Source organism: Bicyclus anynana, chromosome 5 (assembly GCF_947172395.1).
Source record: "Bicyclus anynana chromosome 5, ilBicAnyn1.1, whole genome shotgun sequence".
NCBI classification, from domain to species: Eukaryota; Metazoa; Arthropoda; class Insecta; order Lepidoptera; family Nymphalidae; genus Bicyclus; species Bicyclus anynana.
The window spans coordinates 10625091-10645901 of NC_069087.1; the positions used below are offsets into that span (position 1 = coordinate 10625091).

The 20811-nt window shown below is 35.2% G+C and overlaps 2 protein-coding genes and 1 long non-coding RNA gene across 5 annotated transcripts; 1 reads left to right on the forward strand and 2 right to left on the reverse strand.

Moving 5' to 3' along the window:
• Nucleotides 1–200: 200 nt before the first annotated feature.
• On the reverse strand, nt 201–9135 carry LOC112052988 (RNA-binding protein cabeza). Of its 2 annotated transcripts, XM_024092242.2 has the most exons (7): nt 8963–9135; nt 8697–8876; nt 7970–8351; nt 6220–6251; nt 2961–3100; nt 1808–2469; nt 201–850 (listed from the first exon to the last, which is right to left on the reverse strand). In XM_024092242.2, exons 1-7 carry the CDS (start codon nt 8970–8972, stop codon nt 823–825), a joined length of 1434 nt encoding a protein of 477 aa, XP_023948010.1. In that variant the 5' UTR covers nt 8973–9135; the 3' UTR covers nt 201–822. The 2 variants fall into 2 exon arrangements, with proteins under 2 accessions (XP_023948010.1, XP_023948018.2); XM_024092250.2 differs by lacking the exons at nt 6220–6251; nt 8963–9135 and having other exon boundaries at nt 8697–8840.
• Nucleotides 8764–11174, forward strand: LOC128198087 (uncharacterized). The gene is made up of 2 exons (XR_008250828.1): nt 8764–8901; nt 10026–11174. It is a non-coding gene; the product is annotated as an uncharacterized LOC128198087 (long non-coding RNA).
• Nucleotides 10634–19859, reverse strand: LOC112053002 (polymerase delta-interacting protein 3). Of its 2 annotated transcripts, none has more exons than XM_024092266.2 (8): nt 19549–19859; nt 18961–19144; nt 16287–16377; nt 15439–15558; nt 14950–15106; nt 14235–14409; nt 11806–11990; nt 10634–11297 (listed from the first exon to the last, which is right to left on the reverse strand). In XM_024092266.2, the coding sequence occupies exons 1-8, from the start codon at nt 19611–19613 to the stop codon at nt 11201–11203; spliced, it is 1074 nt and encodes a 357-aa protein (XP_023948034.1). In that variant the 5' UTR covers nt 19614–19859; the 3' UTR covers nt 10634–11200. The 2 variants fall into 2 exon arrangements, with proteins under 2 accessions (XP_023948034.1, XP_023948028.1); XM_024092260.2 differs by having other exon boundaries at nt 16287–16380; nt 19549–19858.
• Nucleotides 19860–20811: the final 952 nt, after the last annotated feature.

Here is a 20811-nt window from a genome sequence, read left to right on the forward strand (position 1 = left end):
GGTCGCTCTTTTAGCAAAATGTCGACCGCCGTCAAGTTAGTTCCAGTTTCAGCCTTGGTTTGTTTTGTCGCAGTAGGTATACACGTTTTTCTAGACTATAGCCCTACAAGTTAAAGCCAAATCGTATTCAAAAATATGATATATATAACCATTTTACTAGTGACATTGTATTACTATGTAAAAAAAAAGAAAACACTAAATTTTAGTCATACCAATTTATTTCGTCAACACAAAACGTTTCGGAGACGCCTTACAGCTATACATACCTACTTACATCATAATATTTCAAAAAGATAAATTCTACTTTCGACAAACAGTATATAGACTTCTGTACTTATGAAGTGACACTTATGAAATTAATTCTGATTATAAATTAATTTTACAAATTATTGGTTTATTTTACATGAAATGATACAATCTATTGTTTAATTCACACTTGCAATATCCAAATGCCTTTCGTACCAGTCATAATAGGTACATAATATTGTATGACTGGAAATACATCACTATTCACTAGAGTGACGGGAGAGCTTGCAGGTAGTTAGCCACCAGAAAACAAATAATTATATTATACGATCGCGCAATTACTTATGAGCTGTATTGAATGGGTATATTTTAATATACACAGTAGACTGAGTTTGTAGGCAAATGACTATTACGCGAGCCTCCACATTTAAATCGTCGTACATGCGCATTGAAAATACGCATTGAAAATACATTGCAAGAGAAATATTCACTGTGTATTGTAAAATAAACAAAACAATACATTCCAGTCAGAACTATTGACTAAACTAGGACTTAATTTTACATTAATGTAAATGCTTAGTAAGGTCTCTGTCTGTCCCTGCCCCTGAAAACAAATAAAAAAATATTGTCAAAAACAAGCTGTGAAAATCTTTGGAAACAATGCATTAGAGCACAGCACACAACAGAGTCTACGCTGGTCGCTAACATGCTACCATAGACAATCTCGTGAAGAGAAACAGACAAATTGGACAACTACGCCGCCATTGGACGACATTTTGTCTATTTCTCTTCTCTTGATCGCATGTTAGCACTCCGGCCGCGTTGTGGCCACTAAAATGGCTGATGATAGTGATGAAATATTATACCAATACCAATACATATAAAGTGTCTGACTGTGATTTCAAGAATAACGATTTTTCAAGTGCTTATTCAGTCATCTGTACGGGTCTGTAATTAAAGATATTTACATGATACTAAATCATAATCAAGCTATTTTAAAATTTTTGTCTGTCTTTCTGTTTGTCCATGCTAATCTCTGGAATGGCTGAACAAATTTTAATGGGACTTTAACTGGAAGACAGAGGTTATGCAGCAAATATAGGCTAGTTTGTATCCCAAAAACTACATGGTTAATACATGGTTAAATGTGGAAAACAGAATTTCCAAGACCAAGTCACGTGTATCAAGTACCAAGTCGCGGGAGTCCGCTAGTTCGAAATATTATAACAAAATGGGCTCCATGTCTTAGGTATATTATTGATATGCTTTATTGTTATTACTTCTAAGTTTAATCAACAATAGATAATAACTTGAGAAGTGTCAAGGGACACCCGGATGGAACGAAGTTTGCTATCACAATTGTTATCGCTATCGCATTACTACCCTGGAGCTTGTCTTCAGGTTACGACTTGCAACTATAGCAAAACCATTACCCTCCTTCTTACACAGTCGGGTAAATTTTTCCGTCTAGCCCCCTTTCGCAACGTGCGATAAGGAACTTAAACATGAAAAATCATTTCATATACATAATACAAAAAGAACTTTAACAATCAAAGCTCACCCTCCATCTCCTCTCATGGCGCCACCGCTGCGGTCACCGCCGCCGCCGCCCGAGCCCCGCCGGTCGCCGCCGCGGTCTCCGCCCCGATCTTGGCGCCCGCCGCCGCCCCAGCCGCCGCCGCCGCGGTCACCGCCACCACTGCCTCCACGGCCGCCACCACGACCACCTCCGCGGCCACCACCCCTGCCGCCGCCACCGCCGCGACCTCCATGAGGTGGACCACCGTCATCTCCACCGCCACCTGGCTTTTCTTCATTACATCTATTACAGGCTTTTCGCCACGAGAAGTTAGTATTTCCACACGTAGGATTGCTGCAAATCCAATCCCCGGCGCGGTTGAATGTCGGTCCGTTGCCGCCTCCACCGCCGCCGCCGCCACCACCGCCACCGCCTCCGCCACCGCCGCCGCGACCACCGCCCCCGCGACCGCCACGGAAACCGCCACCGCCGCCGCCGCCACCTTTACCACCTGCCCATGTGTTCTGTCTCTGGGCGAGCGAGACTTTTATTGTAGCTCCGTTGAAATCTTTGCCGTCGAACCACTGTATAGCGGACGAAGCGGCGTTCGAGTCTTCGTATGTGACGGTCGCTTCTCCTTTCGGTTGGCCGGTAGCTTTATCTTTGTACATCCACACTTTAGGTCTTTGTGTTTTTTTATCAATCTGAAAAAAAAAGGAAATAAAAGAAATTGCAAGTTTAAAAATGTAAAATACTAGCAGACGCCCGCGACTTCGTCCGCGTGAAGTTTTTCACAAATCTCTAGGGAACTATTTTAGATTTTTCCGGGATGAAAAGTGTTGAAAGATGCTTATGTGATAATCCAGAATAAAATTTATTTTCATTCCAAATTTAAGCCAAATCGGTTCAGTAGTTGCGGCGTTAAAGAATAACAAACATCCATATAAAGTTTCACGTTTATATTTTGTTTTTTGGCATATTTTTTTATAATATAACCAATATTCCCATTCTCCAACTAGTCGGGAAAGACTGTGCTAGGAGTGGGTACGACAATAGACCAACATGGTGGAGATCGAACAACCACCCCTCGGTGATAAGTCCAACCGCTCTTATTAGCTATTGAGGCTTTTAGTATATTAGTATTACTTCTAGCTTTTAGTATTTTGTATATTAGTAGGATAGCATTACAAATTACCTTAATAATGCCTATGGCACCGAAATGTTGGCATAATTCATCTTCAGTGGTCGATGGGTTCATGCCTTGCACAAAAACTGTATCTTCCTGGGTGACCATGTCACCTCCATCCCGGTCCCCGCCACCGAATCCACCGCCGCCTATAAATAGCAACAATTAATAATGTCGCTCAGCCGTACTACATTTTTCATTAACAATTAACCATTTAGAGATTACCCACGATTTTGCAATATTTAGTAAATATTTTTTTATAATTATTATAACCATTATTAAAACCCTTTTTTGCTTTACTCTTCTTATTGAAACATAATTTCTTATTTCATTTGATGTTAAAACTAACCAATAACTCTTTTTCCATCATCAAGAGTGACAGTGATCACACATTTTTAACCTACTTCCATAAAGAAGTTTCTTTTTTCGGCTGTATGTATGTTTTTTATCTTACACATTACAGGAAGCTCACAAACAACATCACTTTTCATTTGTATACAAATTTACCCAAAAAAAAAGATTAACAATTATATAACAGTTCAGTAAAAACACGTAAAAATTCGTTAAAGCACAGGGCTGCCAAAATGTAGTGGAAAAATCTGGACACTCAATGACGTATACTCCGTATTATTAACACACCGTTGGCAAATCGTAATAATTAAAATATACACTTGGCCGGACTGCTGACAATCATTACCACTACAAAATGACCAATTACAACGTTAACTTGTCGAATTCCCTACATATTATTTCGGCCGCAGCATTATCCAAGTCACCTCTCCTGCATCATGTTCTCTGACGAATTTTATATTGTTAATTATAAAATATAATATGTTAGTACGTAAAATAACAACCATATTTTAATACCATTTAATTTTCATATTCTTATTGTCACATATGACGACGACGTTACGACGTATAATAAACTATTTATTGGTAATAATTGTCCTTTATTTTGACTTGAAGTACATTTTTCATATTAATTATGAAAAATGCAATTTAATAATATATTTTATACATTACATTACATATACAGCTTACCTATGAACGAAGAAATTAACACGTAATATATACTTCTCACCAAAAAAATGGGCAAAAAACTTGGTGACTGCTTCTATTTTTTTCATGAGAATTTTATTACGTGTTAATTTCTTCATTCATAGGCATGATGTCAAATACTCTGACTTTATTAGCCAACTCGATAATGTGATTGGCAAGATACATTTACCATCTACATCTACCGACCACCTGTATAAATAATGCATGTATCTGCAAAGAAATAAATTGATTGATTGATTGATTGATTATTCCGTAGGCCAAATAAAACGCTAGCCATAGGTGAAACATACGGATCTGTTTACAAGTCTTAATACCATTTTATACCGGTCGCGTGACGCAGTGAGTGTACTCCTGCTTTTTGTATCTAGGGCAGTGGGTTATTCCCATATATAAAAAAAAATATTTGTATTATGAGCACAAGCGTTTTCCAGTGTCTGGGTGTGTTTATACACTAGAAAGTATTTATGTGTAGTATACAAATTAGCTATCTTGTACCCATAGCACAGGCTCTGCTTTACTTTGGGGCTAGATGTGTGTATTGTCCAAATATATTTATATTTATTTATTATTAAAGAAAGCTATCCTTGAATATTGCCAGCAGGAACCCTAGGGCGTTGTTTATACCTCGACAGTAATAAAAGTTATAAAAACCCAACGAAGGATAGTCATTTTGTTAGTCAAAGGCTTGTACAATTTGAACCTTCACATAACTATTCAAAATAGTATAGCACTACCAATAATGTGATTTCCACAATTTGTTCTTGTTTCCATCTGTTCTCTAACTGTATAAAAATGATTTTATAGTTTAATCTTGACGGCCTTCGTGGCGCAGTGATACGCGCGGTGGATTTACAAGACGGAGGTCCTGGGTTCGATCCCCGGCTGGGCCGATTGAGGTTTTCATAATTGGTCCAGGTATGGCTGGTGGGAGGCTTTCGGCCGTGGCATGTTGCCACCCTACCAACAAAGACGTACCGCCAAGCGATATACCGTTCCGGTACGATGTCGTGTAGAAACCGAAAGGGGTGTGGACTTACATCCTCACAAGTTAGCCCGCTTCCATCTTGAATCATCACTTACCGTCAGGTGAGATTGTAGTCAAGGGCTAACTATAAGAATAAAAAAAAAACTAGATTGGGAAGATGCAAGTTTGGGGTCCCGTGGGATGCAATAACATTAAAATAATATTAAAACCTTAGATGTTAAGTTAATAATGAAACCTCCTTGCAAATTATGTGTAGAAAAATGTTTTCGAAGTCAGCTCTGTGGCAAGCCACAACACATTTAAATTGAGTGTTTTATTCGCATTGCAATAAAAGTTCATCATTAAAATAATTAAAATGATCCAATAACTCTAACAACGTCCGTTCGATACACAACAACTTTAAATCAATTTAAAGTCGCGAATTAGATGCTTTTGCATTGTGTTTAAATGATCCTGAAAGTCTGTTTTCCAACTATCAATGACTAATCATTACGTGTTTTCTTCGCAATGTTAAATGAGGAACCTGTATGCGATAGCAATTTCCAATAGACACACCTGATGAACCTAATTCAATGTTAAGTTTTGAATCGAAAATTCGAATTGAATCCCCTTACAAATACTTGTAGTAGAAATACTTCTGACTCTTCAATAATCAACATTAAGGTTCCTTTTGAGCACAGCATACTGAAGTTTCAAACTGATGTGAACATCTTGTGGTAGATGAAGTCCATATACGGTAGTCAGTATAATTATCATAGTTCCCTGCATAGACTGGCTTGATACTCGGAAACTTAAAGCACTGGTACTAATCTTCACATTATGTTTCTCTCAATGTTGGAAAATAATTCAAGAGTGAAAATTTATCATTTCAACGTTTTTCCTAATTAGCTATAAAAGCTATTGTAAATTGAACACAAATATAGTAACCCAAAAATACATTTTTGTTACATCACTGATCATCCTGACTCATAACTCTTTGAGATACAAACTCCCTTTTACACTGTGTTTTATAAAACATATAACTTATGTAGCTTCTTATGTATATCTTACTAGGAACTTTCACTCCAGTATGAACACATAAAAGAATTAAATTTTGTCAACAGCCATGAAGTGATGCCACTAATACCTTTATGAACACATTCAGCAAGTTGTTTGGCAGCCCTTAAATAATTACAAATTAAAAATATGACAACAGCATCACTCGCTCGTAACGAGGAGCTTTACCTTTATTAAAACCACCCCCCCTGCCGCCGCCACTAAAACAATAAGAACACCGTTTAGTTCACACTCGGCAGGCCGGGGGACATTGTATGGTGATAGCACGCAGATCGTAACTAACATCACATAACACCATTTTCCGTGACGAATCCTTTTCTTTTGTGTTATTTACCTTGATACCTTGAAAATCTTAGAACAACATTTGGCGTCAAGTACACTTTTATACACAACTTATTGTTTACATGCACACAAATATTCCTGAAAAAGTGTTTTAGTTTATACAACTCTCAAACAATTAACATGACAATGAATCGGCAAACTCATCAAACAGGAAAATGGTTTACTATAAGTTTGTATACAAGAACATATTATGATTGTTTACTTTTGGCGTTTTACCACTTTTTCAGGAAAGTTACACAATTGAATGCAATTTAATAAAATTTTTTTTGATGACATATTTATGTTATACATTAAATAATTTGTAATAGAACAGGAACTCTAAATATATCCGATTTTAATGAAATTTTGTTATATCCACACAAAATGTCTCAACTACTCATGGTTTACTATTCCTTCTAAAATCATCTTTAGGCGGCTACTGGATTAGCATGAACCCCTAATAGTTGAAGTGTTTGCAATGTTCCATATTATTTAGTTGACAAATAGTGGTTTTGGTTTTCCTCATAACAGGGAACAACACTACAATATGATGAGCAATGCACTAAGAAGAAATGATTAGTGTGGGTTGTCAATCTTTATGGTTTTCAGTTGTTTTTTTTTTAACTTATACCTATTTACCACTTATATAGTAGGATAGGGCACAACTGTATATGAAAACCCAATCTTTTATTCTTTATCATAACTGCAATTTCTTTACCTTAATCACAACTTTTTCAATCAACTCAACTATCCCTTCCAAATTTAGTTGAGTATCACTCAATCTGATAAATGATTTAATAGAGACTAAACCAAGGCTATGGTAACATTAATATTTAGGAAGATCCCTATTAAAATATAAAACTGACAGCCTAAGAAATTATACTGTTTATTAATAGTATTCTTGACTTTAGTTAGTCAAAGTGTACAGTATTTTCAAGGTGTGTGATGTTTAAATCATTTTTAAATGGTTATACCTGAAGAAGATTTATGTCAAACTCATATAATAAAGAAACAATATCAAAGTTAAAACATACAAAAAAATAACTCATATAATTCACAATTAGAAACCATTCATAAGTCTTCAATATGAGTTTATATAATGAAAAAATATTATATTGTTTCTTTATTTCATTATGGGGTTATAAAAATATATGTATTGTACTTTATCATATTGTAACAGAAACAATACTCTGAAGCATGGTAAAGTATAATTATATTATTTATGTATATTGTGACTAATTTGATTTAGTCCTGTAAATACATACAAATAATGTAAATAAACCATGAACAATAATTGTAATCATAAATATCTATAGAATTAAATAATGTTCAAAATGCTAAATCTGTTATTGAAATTTGTGACCATAAACACATATACTTTAGTTCAGAAGAGTTGTGTTAATTTGTACTCCTCATAAACAGTAAGTCTGTTCCTTCTTAAGATTCAGATTTTCAAACTAGAATGAATCATTAATTCAACCAGTTGAAACACTATTTATCCTTAAAAACACACTATTGTGTACAAACAATTCATAAGAAATACCTAGACAAGGCACACATTTTCAAGGAAACAAGAATAAGTTTAAAAGATGCTTACCCATATCCTCCATCTCTATTCCCCCCATCTCTATTGTAGCCACCTGATCGGTCACCTCCTCTATATCCTCCGTCGCGACCCCCTCCTGATCCACCGTAGCCGCCGCCACCGCCACGGTCTCCACCAAAACTGGAACCTCCGCTACGATCACTTCCATAGCCACCACCGCCACCGCCGCCGCCTCCACCACCTCTGTCATTATTGCCATAGCTGCTTCCGCGGTCACTGCTTCCATAATTGCTACTCCCACGATCATTGCTGCTCGCATTATAATTGCTTCCATTGTTACGATCATAACTTCCCGTACTGCCATAGTTAGAGCCATAACTTTGTCCATAACTGCTGTCTTGTTGAGATCCGCCATAGCTTCCTCCACCAGCATCTTGTTATTTAACATAAAATAAAGTATTGGTCAGTTTGTATTTGTTTCAAATATCAGTTATGCTCAGACCTGTCTAGAAGGCTCATTGGTAAAAAAAGATTATTTAATCATCAAGCATCACTGAGAGGTAGTCTGCCTTAGTTTTCTACACGATTTTCCTTTAGTTAAATATAAATTATATGCTAAACAGGAAATTAAAATACCGTAATTTGGTACATTTACCTAAATGTTTCAGAGATCTACCAGTCTTGAGATCCAGTTACCAAAACTAAAGTCTTATTATATTTTATTAATTTTTATATTTGGCCTAGTGATAACTGTGTTCAAGAGTTAGATTTTACTTACTTCCCGAACTTGGTGGGTTCCAAGTAGCTCCGGTACTTTGCCCTGTATAGCCACTCTGATTATAACCTCCTTGTTGTTGTGTAGAGCTGTAACTGCTATCACTAGCACTTAATGAAGGCGGGGGCATAGAATATTGGCTAGGATATCCTCCACCGCCGGTGTAATCTCCAGACGCGTAAGCTACAATTTCACATAAACGAAGCAGGTAAGTTCTTATTTTCTTTAACCACATACTTAACAAAATAAATAACTAACACAATACTTACGGTCACTCATTTTGACTAATCTGAAGATTACAGTATCGTGTACTAATTAGGATTGATTATTATTTAATGTAATAAAACTGTGCCGCGAAATCAAACGGAATGGCCGACAGCCCGACATCGACACATCAGATTTCAGAAGAAAGGAAACACGCCATGTTGACAGCAGATAATGGCGTCCCGGAAGAACGAGTGAATGAAAAAGTATAGAGTAGACTAAAGAGCAGCAGTATTGCCAACTCCAAAAATTCTAAGTCCCTAGAATCTTAATCAAAAGTCGCTAGAAATTCGCCAAAACAAACTCGAGCGGATTCACGATTTTGTGGAGAAGAATACCTATAATTTTATTGGGAACAGAAGGCGGTGTGAAATATTAGGAACGTGAAAAAAATTATAAATAATTAGATTATAAAAATTGAGTACCTAAATAATATAGGTAATACACACAACATCTAATTTTTAATTAAAAAATTATATCATCATTATTGTAAAATCACATAAAGTTGTTGTTTTAATCACAATTTTCCCAAAATACCTTGAAAATAAATTTTATCATCATCATTATCAACCCATATTCGGCTCACCGCTGAGCTCGAGTCTCCTCTCAGAATCAGTGGGGTCAGCCCAATAGTCCACCACGCTGGCCCAATGCGGATTGGCAGATTTCACACACGCAGAGAATTAAGAAAATTCTCTGGTATGCAGGTTTCCTCGTGATGTTTTCTTTCACCGATTTCACGTGATATTTAATTTCTTAAAATGCACACAACTGGAAAATTTGGAAGTGCATCCCCGGACCGGATTCGAATCCACACCCTCCGGAATCGGAAGCAGAGTTCATATCCACTGGGCTATCACGGGAAAAATAAATTTAATATCAATATATTTATTGAATTAACTAAAGCTAGGTCTGTTTAAACTTACAGTATCACAGTACTGAGTTTTTCTTTCTTATAAGAAAGTTTGAGAAAAAATTATCACCCTGGAAATGGGAAGGTATTATTCCCCCGAGCCCCGAAGAGCACGTTATGCCGTCATTAATAGCTGTTAATATTTTTTGTTACAGAGCCAAACATTGTCACCCTAAGCCCTCGAACATTTTTTTAGGCTGACAGCTGACGTAGAGAAGAACGAGATATACCGCATCCCCTCGAGCTTCCTTATCAGATTGGATTTACCTCTCTTTAAAGTCCAATGGAAAATAGATTTAATAGACTTATTAATAAAGTTTAATTTCTATCCACACATTTTTCCAGTACGCTATCTAGGCTTGTATAAAAAATCCTTGGTACAAACTAGATCGTTTCCGTCGTCAGTGTTGTCCTCCTCAGTGAAATTAACCACTGGATCTGGTTTTGAATTCCCTTCATGTACTATTTTGAAAGTTATGGAACGTGGCTAGCGGAATTTTTAGGTTTCTTCAGTTAGTGCTGAAGTACAAAATTATGCCACTTTTTTTTTGTTCATAGTTGTTACAGTTAAACTGGCCAAAAACGCCCATGTTCATCTGAGTCAATGTAGGATTCTAATGATGACGATGATGAAAGACTTTTTCAAATGATAGTAATATTACGCTTAGAAAAAGCATTTTTAGGAGTTTCAAATTATGATGTATTTTCAAAGTAGGTACCTATCTATGATTAGGATATAGATGTTAAGAAATCAATACCAATGTTAATTTAAGAACTTATTTATTTTAAACATGATACAAGTGACCAGATTTTTATGCTTAACATAATAATTTTAAAGGTCTAAATGAAAGAATTGACCATTGTATTAATGATAATGCGCGATATACCTACTCACTCTACTTTGTTGTAGTTCAAAAAAGACAAATCTTAAGTAATCGAATTTCAAATACAATCATTCATAAAAATATTAGCCGAGAGCTTTTCAATAAAATTATTTTATGTTTTGTTTTTCTGGATACAATTCATTAAACCATGTTGATGAAATATCACATATCCCATAATCTAACTGTGAAAATTGTACGAAAATCTGTTTTGTAGTTCCATAGATAAAAGCGAACAGACACACAGAGTAAAGTTTTATTCAAAGTAGGTACAGACATTCAGATTGTATCCTTTTATAAAGTACATAATATATAAAATAAAAAAAAAACATTAACAATGCAGGCCAAATATTTACTAATCAGTAGACTTTATTTAAAATAAAACACACTGTAAAACCTAATACATAATAAAAAGAGCAGCCTTATCAGAGTGCTTAATACTATTGAATTTAGAAATTGCTGAATAACACTTTATGGAAAGTTGATATGTCCGGTTCAACATTTGAATTAGTGCTATACAGGGCTGGCTTGGTGCTACTGCTGGTACTGAAATGAAAATGTTCATTAACATAATTAATTAATCATTTAAGTATATCAATAACTATCTGTACAGTGCAGGGTTTTTATTAATCTTTGTCTGATGCAGAAAGAACATATCTATCTATAGTAGTCAGGGATCCCTAGAACATTTTGTACACCTGATTACTAACAAGCTAATTTTTCGTATACAATGTCCTACAAATTGCGTGGTACATTATCTCGGTAACTCAGTTAGCTACCAGAATCAAGAATCTTCGTAAATAAAAAAGTTGATCATCTCATCGAGATGAAGCTGCTCACGAAAAATTAGCTTGTTTGTAATTAGGTGTACAAAATGTTCAAGGGATCCCTGACTGACATTGCTATATTATTTATAGGGAAAATAAATAAAAAGCAGTATTTTGTAATATAGAAATCTTAATATTAAATGTACAAATAACCTATACAATTTCTTAACCTTGAAATAGTTTAAAAAATTACATCACTTGTAATGTTACTAGGTTAGGTTACATACCTTGAAGGAGCAGATGTAGTGCGAGGAGTGACAAGTAAGCAATTCATAGGCTGCTTGTCTAACTGCCTGTTGTGGTATAGCTCAACAGCCTTCTGGGCATCCTCAAGACTCTTGTAAATGACTTCTGCTGTCCCCGGTCTCACCAGACGAGATTCTACCATACCACCAACATCACCAAACAGTTCCTAATAATTAAAACATAATTATCTATACTAATATTATTAAGCTGAAAAGTTTGTTTGTTCATTTGGTTGTATGCGCTAATTTCAGAAACTACTGGTCCGATTTGAAAAATTCTTTTAGTGTTAGATAGCCCATTTATCGAGGAATCTGGTTGGCTTTATCTGCATAGATCCTTTCCCTGTGGGAATATCACGATATATTACCGTATATACTATTCCAAACTATACGAACTGTGTCACATTTCATCCAGATCCATTTCACCCATTCCGGCGTGATTGAATAACAGACACCTATCAATTTGATTTATATAATTGACTGTCTGTCTGTGACATGTATCAAGATGGTTCTTCACTATATATTAAACTAGCGGACGCCCGCGACTTCGTCCGCGTAAAAATCGATGTCAACTTTCAACCCCTATTTCACATTCTATTTTGCAAGTTTTATAACTTATACCTAATAAATAGTCCACTTATCATTTTACATTTACAAATGTACCTAGAAAAATTAAGGACTTTCCGTACAAACTTTCTACCACTACTTCACCCATTTCTGATTTTGTTTTCGCGACAAAAAGTATCCTATTATCCTTCTACGTATTAGGGTCTCAAATCGTTTTAAGTATCATTTGAATTCATTCTGTAGTTTCAGCGTGATGCCCGGTCAAAAAAAAAGGCAAACAGACAGACAAAAAATAGAAAATAGGCTTCAGTATCGATCTCCTACCTCTACCCTACTCCTACCCTACCCGTACCCTAACTGTATCCTACCCCTACCCTACCCGTACTCTACCCTATCCGTAATCTTCCCTTTCCCTACCCCTAGGATAGGGGTAGGCCCTACCCCGACCCTACCCCTAACCTAGGCAAACACTCCCCTACCCTGCCATACCCCACCCTACCCCTTCCCTACCTTACCCCTACCCTTGGCAAAATCGGTCCAGCCCTATGAGCGTGATGCGATGACAAAGGAAAATAGGGACTTCTATGCTAAAATTATAATCTTTGGATCTACTGGACCGATTTGAAAGATTGTTTTACCAATAGAAAGCTACGTTATTTGCGAGTGTCATAGGCTGTGTTTGATCCCATATTCACACAGGAACGGGAACTACGTAATTGAAACCGCGGGGCGTCATGTAGCGGAATTTCTGCGTCTTTTAGAAATTTTGTATTATCTCCGAAACTATTTAACTAATTAACATACTATAAAGGGCAAATCTTATCTCCATAATATCCTTGTGATTATTAAATAATTTATTTTGATAAGGATTTAAGTTAAGTAGCATAAATAATGACGCAAACCTAAGTATATAAAATTAATAATTTTTAAAACACAAAAGGTACTATATCTGCTAATATATAGAAGATAGATATATGGTGTCGCGGACTTTTTTGTAGAACTTCTAAAGATACATGAAGCCTCCATACATTAATTTCAATTTTACTGAATGGTTAAGGCAACGCATGCGAATAAGTCTGCTTAAGAGGATTTTCGGTCCGACCTGTATGACAAAAACTGTGTTAACTCGGCTAATATATATGATACCTATATAAAATATAGCCTATAGCACTCCCCGATAATGTAGCATTCTACTGGTGAAAGAATTTTTGAAATCGGACCAGTAGTTCCGAAGATTACCCCATTTAAAAAATGTGACAAACTTACAAACTTTACCTCTTTACAATATTAGTATAGAAGTATAGATAAAAAAGCATTACATTACCAAGAGGTTTACCCTCCCGAAATTATCACCCGAAAAATTACCCCATGGCGGTTTCCTATTATGATGGAAAGCATTTCAAACATACAAGTCATCTGTTCTATCTATATTCATAACTATGGGGGGTATTTCAAAATTTTTAAATGTATTGGCAAAAATTTGTGATTTAAATTTATCAAAATTTAGACTGGTTTTACATACTTGTGACGATAGACACAAAAATTATAATCACACTAATATTATATTATAAAGGCGAAATTTTATGTGTAAGTTTGTGTGTGTGTGTGTGTGTGTGTGTGTGTGTGTGTGTGTGTGTGTGCGCGTGCGAGCGTGCGTGCGTGTGTGTTAGTTCCTCTTTTGCGCTGCGGCTACTAAAGCGATTTCGCTGAAATTTGGAATAGAAATAGATTTTTCACCCAGGAAAAATCCATCGGATTTGTGAAAAACTTAATTCCACAAGGATAAAGTAACAGTTGTATATATTACTAATTGCATAAGATAAGTATTGAAGATATATCTATACCTCAATGTCTCCCGCTGTGACTGAGCTACGTAAATTACTGACGATAATCCTAAATTCAGTAGGAGGCTTTTCCATTTTTTCTATTTTGTTTTCACTGCGCAGAGCGGCCATTGGTCTTTTCTTCAAAATTGACGGCGGTCTTGGTGGGCTCTTTTCTTTTTCTATAGTAGCACTTCTGTAATAATTAACATATTCATACAATAATTATAATTTGCAATACAGATCAGTATGGACGACCGATGGTCGTTGGAGTCGTGAGATTTTTGAGTGGAGACCACGTCTCAGTAAGGTTCATTTACACCAGCAGCACGTTGCCAACGGCAGCTAGCAACTGCTACCGACGGACGACTGCAGTCGGCGACCGCCGTCGACTGCCGCCGAGACGTCGGCGACTACCGTTGGCTGCCGTTGACTACCATTGGCTGTCGTTGACTGCCGTTGAGTGCCGCAGAGACGTCGGCAAATGCAGTCGATGCCGTTGACTGCAGTCGGTGACTACCGTCGACTGCAGTTGTCGGTAGCAGTTGCTGTTCGTGTAAATGAACCCTAAGCGGAGTGTGGGGCGCCCTCCCACTAGATGGACCGACGACCACAGAAGGTGGCTGGCATCGATTGGATTCAAAAAACCGCTTAAAAGAGTCCTATGTCTAGCAGTGGATGCTTAATGGCTGGTGATGAGATAATGTTGCTAATATATTTTGGTGTAGAGACTTACCTGAATGCATTATTATTGTGTGTAACTATTTTGAGTTGCAAGCTTGAATTACGGTTAGAAATTGTTCTTGAAATATCAAATCTCTCTTCCATTGGGTCATCAATTACTACAATGTCATTTTCCACAGTTCTAGTTATTGGTTTTATCACAGGTTTACCTTAAAATGATTATTTTCTCATTAAGTTAAATAAAAAAAATAAGCATCTTTTGGATTTTTTGTCATAGTTGATAGCAATCACATTCGCAGCACTTATAGGCCGTACAGAGTACTTTAGTATTTTAGTCGAATACGCACCATTTTTGGATTTACCGCCAAAAAATCGTAAGACTCGAATAAAATACTAAAGTAGTCCAAACTAGGCCTTAAAGGCAAGGTATACCAAACGAAAAACAATCCTCAATAGCTCAACAGTTAAATAGTTAGATTCAACACGGACGGTTCATGGGCTTTTTTAACACAATCTCAATTATAAAAATCATTAAAATCACCTAAATTTCTAGATTCTATAGATCTGTCCACCAAAAACTTTTTGTTGTTGAAGTTTTGTCTTCTTACTGGTTTCAAGCCTAGTGGTTGTGATACAACATGTCTTGACGGATCTGTAAACACTAAAAAGACAATTGGATTTGTATCTACAATTTCTTCAAGGTAAACAGATAATAAATATCAAAATATAATTTAAGAACATATAGTCCAGGATCCGTGGAGCATTTTTATAATTGATTGCTAGCAAGTTAATTTTCCGTGAGTAGCTTTATCTTGATGAGACGCTCCACTTTTATATTTACGAAAATTCTTGATTCTGGTAGCTAACAGGGTTACTGGGTAATAACCTCGTTACTGATCCAGGTTGGGAGGAGGGGAGTTCATCAAAAATTGTTACTAACCAGCAGTTTTTTTTTACTGTTGCTTAATAATAGTTCTACAATTTAACAGCCACATTGTTCCACAAATTGCGTGGTACGTTATCTCATTCCTATGCTCAGAAATTTTTATTTTCTAGTAACCCTGTTAGCTACCAGAATCAAGAATTTTCGTAAATGTATAAGTTGAGAGACTCATCAAGATGATGCTAATCACGGAAAATTTACTTGATAGTAATCAATTGTAAAAATGCTCCACAGATTCTGGACTAATATTAGTAAAACCATATTAATATGTATTTTTGATTTTTATGATAATGGTTAGCTTAAACCCAAGCATAATATGTATATAGCATATTGATTTACATTTTACATAAATGTTTTTATACTTCTGAAGTAACACAATAATATCAAATACATATTTTAAATTTAAATAGCATTAAAAATCACATAATTAAGGGATTCTTACTAACCTGGTTCTTTTCTAGGTGGTAAATATGGGTGACTGTAATGGGTATATTTCCGATGATATTGAGAATTTACACCTGGTAATCTTGCAATCCCCTGCTTTAAAATAAAGTTTATTTATGAATAAATAATGAACAGTATAACAGTAGTAGTAGAAAATAGGATACAAAAAATTATCATATTTTTTGAATGTTTGACAATATGAGCCAAAATGGCCATGACGGTCTATATTTCAATGTTATATGTCACATAAACACTAATACCTTAACCAGACGGTTTAATGGTTGCCAAAATTATTAGTTATTTATTAATTTAACGTTTATATCTTCAGTACAATAAGTAACATTGTAACGGCACAAAATGAACGATAGCGTTTTTGATATTTGGACAAATTTATAAAATACATAATTTTTAAATTAGGTTTATGAAATCCTTAACTTTTATTAACCATATCCTTTATCAATACATTTTAGGCCAATGTACTATACGAAATTAATAATATTTATATTAAATACTAGCGGACGCCCGCGACTCCGTCCGCGTGAAAGTCGTTGTAAACTACAACTACCCTAACCTACCTCTACCCTACCCCTACCCTACCCTATCCCAACCCTACCCCTACTCTACCACTACCCTACCCCTACCCTACCCTTGCCCCTGCCCCTACCCCTACCCCTACCCTACCCTACCCTACCCCTACCCTACTCATTAAGGCTGCACTTCTTTATTTATTCCTCCCACCGCGAGTCGCGTCGAGCGCGGCAACCGTTACACAAAAATAATCCTTACAGCATGAATTATTCACGCGCGATGGCTTAGCGTATTTCATGTATAACTTTGGTGTTTCTTTACCGATTTTTATGATTCTTTTTTTATTTAATAGGTAATAATGTTAACTTTCTTATTAGGGATGACTGATGAGTGTTATAAACATAGGAGTAGACAAATATAATTAGAAATCTCCGAACTGCTAAGCTATCAGGAGTTACACGTGTTATTGTGAGTCAACCATAAAAGATAGACATATATATGCAGTTGTGTTTTTATAGATAATTTTAAGGAGAACATTTCCGTCATACATCATATCTATGTAGCTTTAACCATTAAGGCTGTACACGCGACGGAATCTTGAAAAATTGAGTAACTTCTCCCGTTTTCTCAACATTTCTCTTCACTGCTCTGCTCCTATTAATGGTAGCGTAATGAAAAGTATACTTTAACCTGCCCAGGAGTATGTTGAATAATTGTACCAAGTTTCGTTAAAATCCGTCCAGTAGTTTTTGTTTCTATAAAGAACATACAGACAGACAGACAAAAATTTTACTGATTGCATTTTTGGCATCAGTATCTATCACTAATCACCCCCTGATAGTTATTTTGGAAATATATTTCATGTACAGAATTGACCTCTCTACAGATTTATTATAAGTATAGATGATGAGTCAACTACCCTATTTTATCTATTTTTAAAAAAGACAAGTTTGTTCTTCATTGAAAAGTTTAGTGACAATGTAGCTTGATGTGATAGACTCCAAGTAAGATATGGAATGGTTTATGGATGTAATAGTATGTTGTCACTGCAATAGTGACTTGTTTTTATGAAATACTGCTACCAGAGCAGATTTGAACTAATTTAGTAATACTAATGGATGACTTTGTCTGTGTGTTAAACTATAGGTAAGTATAAAATATCTTCTTGAATAACTATATTCATTTTATATGTGAAGCTATAAACCTTACAGCACAGGATTGACTACAAATTAAAAGACAAATTAAGTTTGTTGAAGCAGGCTCAATATTAAATTTCTTATGCAAGCCATATTTAATACAAGGATCTTCTGATCATTTTGAAGGTGGTGCCAAGACACTGGTGAAGTGCAGTTAAGTGATGCTAACCATTTAAATCATAAAGATTTAAGATTTTCAAACAGTTCTTTGCTGTGGTTCTTTCAGAAACAGCTTTAATCAATATGCCACTAGCACCACCTTCAAACTGATTACAAGGTAGCACATACAAAGTTATTTTTCACTTTTTAGTTTAGAGGAAACATTGTTGTGATTTTGAAGTAGGTTGAATGTTTTTTATTATTTATCAGGTGAGATTATAGTTGTTCTAGCTCGTTTAATATAAAAAAATATTATATTCCTATATTCCAAACAAATTAAATAATTTAATTTATTTTAATGCTAACTGTGTGAGAGACAAACATTAGTAAAAACCACACTATATTTATAGAAGTGAGGAATACCAGCAAAATATCTCTTTAACCTGTATATAGACCTTGGCCTCACTAGAACTGCAACAACTTCAATATTTAGTGTGAGTATTCAAAGGTTCTCTAGGAGAATCTTGTAATATTGAATGCTAAGACGTACACCACTCACAGTCTCTTGTTATCCTAAACTTAAAAAACCTGGAATTCATTGGTATAAAGAGGTAACCTACTTCTGGTTTCTTCTTTGTCCTTTCTTATTAGGTTCTTTGTTTTGTAGTGTGCAAATAAAGAGTACTAGCGGACTCCTGTGACTTGGTCCATCCTTCGACCTCCTAACCCAGTCCTGTGGCAAACTCTATTCTTACCAGACATCTACTAAGTATAAAGTACCTCCCTGTCAATTTTCTACATTAAGCTACATACAAGTATTGAGTGATAAGTGAATTTTTATACATAAAAATACCTTTTTTGCTCTTAACTCTTCTAATCTTAACCGAGCATCTTTGTGCTTAGCAAGATCTGCTAATTTTTCTCTTGCATCCACAATATGGGTACGTTTTTTTGATATTATCTTATTCCTTGCATCTTCAATAGTTTGTTTTTTGGGAAATTGAGCAGGTACTTGAGTTTTCATTTTTGACTTTGGCCTGTAATACAACAAATGGTTTAACAATAGTTCATATAATAAGATAAATTAAATAATAATCTGCATGGTTTTTGTAAACAATATAACGTTCAGACGAAAACTATGTATTTCATTTTAGTACTAGATAAGTACTTATTTAGTAGATTAATAACAAATTTTTAAGAGTTTAGATTCTTTCATTTCTGTAAATGCTAAGTTTATTTTTGTATTAGCATAAATAATGCATGATTATACTATGAGAATTCATTTCAAGAGCATATAAATTCACAAAAATACAAAAGGCTGAGTTCAGTAATAAATTTATAACCTATGCTAGATTGAAAAAATCTGAATTGATTCAATTAAGTAAGTGCGAATTGTGTCAAAAAGCTAATCTTATTATGAGAAAATAGGAGATTAAGGTACCTTGGAGTTTCCCTCTTTTTTTTTTGAATTATATCATCCAAACTCATGTCAACATACGAAGCCATGTTTGTTTGATAAAACAGAGTATTGCGGTAAACGAGTAAACAGTTTCACTATTTGAGAATATCAAGTATATAATAAACTTGTCTAAATGTAACAATTACAACATCCAGCTTCACATAATTTGTTTTGATTTTAATTCAATGTATGAAGAAGAAAAAAGACGAACAGCCAAATCAGTAGTAGAATAATTGTGATAATTGTTCAGTTAGCACACAGACCACATCACCACAAACACAAAATAAACGTCAAATCACCGTCAAATGAAGCACATCACTATTTATCCTGATTTCACCAATCACAATTCACATCACAGATCATATATATGCATTAACTATATAATACTAAAGAGTAAAGAGTATCCTTTTAGGCCTAGTTTGGACTACTTTAGTATTTTAGTCGAGTTTGTTCGTACTCAACTAAAGTAGTCGGTACGCCCTCAGAGCTTTGACTATTTAGAATATGGTCGAAGCCTCTGTGATCATTTTGCATCTCAGACCAATTATAGAAGGACCTGTATCGCACTCATAGTCCAGAACAAAATTGTCTGTCATTTTCTGAGAAAAACGAGCTTAGATTTTGTATATATCACTAAACTAGAAGTTTTTACCCGTTTTTTACACAATTCAATTCAATTACACAAAAAGGTATTTTTACGGAGCTCTTTAACCGACAAACACAATTACAACTATTTAACATCGATACTATAGAGACAATTTTTATAATCGCATTAGATCGTTGATCATATACTTTGACAGAAAAGTAACGACTAGCGAGGCAGGTCCTATACAATCATTGGTCTGAGTTTTGCATGTTTCGATTTTTATTGTATTGTCTATGTTATGCAATTAGAAACCTGGATAATCTGTTTACAGCTCAGACCAATTATTAAAGAAGGACCAATATGTCACCCAATTCATGAACAAAATTGTCTGTAATTTTTTGAATATAACGCGGTAAACTTACACATAGAAAATATTTAACACCAATAACTATTATAACTATATTGTGTCCCTACGTGGTCCTTAGACGACACACTTTTTAACATTACACGCACGTGTAATTTTGCTTCGACTCGTTACGATATTGTTTTCATTACTTTCATCTTTTCGTAAACTAAAAGATGCTGACCGCTTTAATACTTCTACTTTCTCTTTAACTACAGAAACCGGCGTTTTAGGGAGCTCTTTATACGACGAAATG

Excerpts from the sequence above, each read along its gene's own strand:
- LOC112052988 (XM_024092242.2), bottom strand. Across the intron at positions 6,252-7,969 it reads AATAGAGATGGAGGATATGG|TGGCGGCGGCAGGGGGGGTG; the intron begins GTAAGCATCTTT and ends TTATTGTTTTAG. Across the intron at positions 851-1,807 it reads GCCATGAGAGGAGATGGAGG|GGGCAGGGACAGACAGAGAC; the intron begins GTGAGCTTTGAT and ends ATTTGTTTTCAG.
- LOC112053002 (XM_024092260.2), bottom strand. The coding sequence starts at position 19,613 with ATGGCTTCGTATGTTGACATGAGTTTGGATGATATAATTCAAAAAAAA. Across the intron at positions 16,381-18,960 it reads AAGAGTTAAGAGCAAAAAAG|CAGGGGATTGCAAGATTACC; the intron begins GTATTTTTATGT and ends TTTATTTTAAAG. Across the intron at positions 15,107-15,438 it reads TATAGAATCTAGAAATTTAG|GTAAACCTGTGATAAAACCA; the intron begins GTGATTTTAATG and ends AATCATTTTAAG.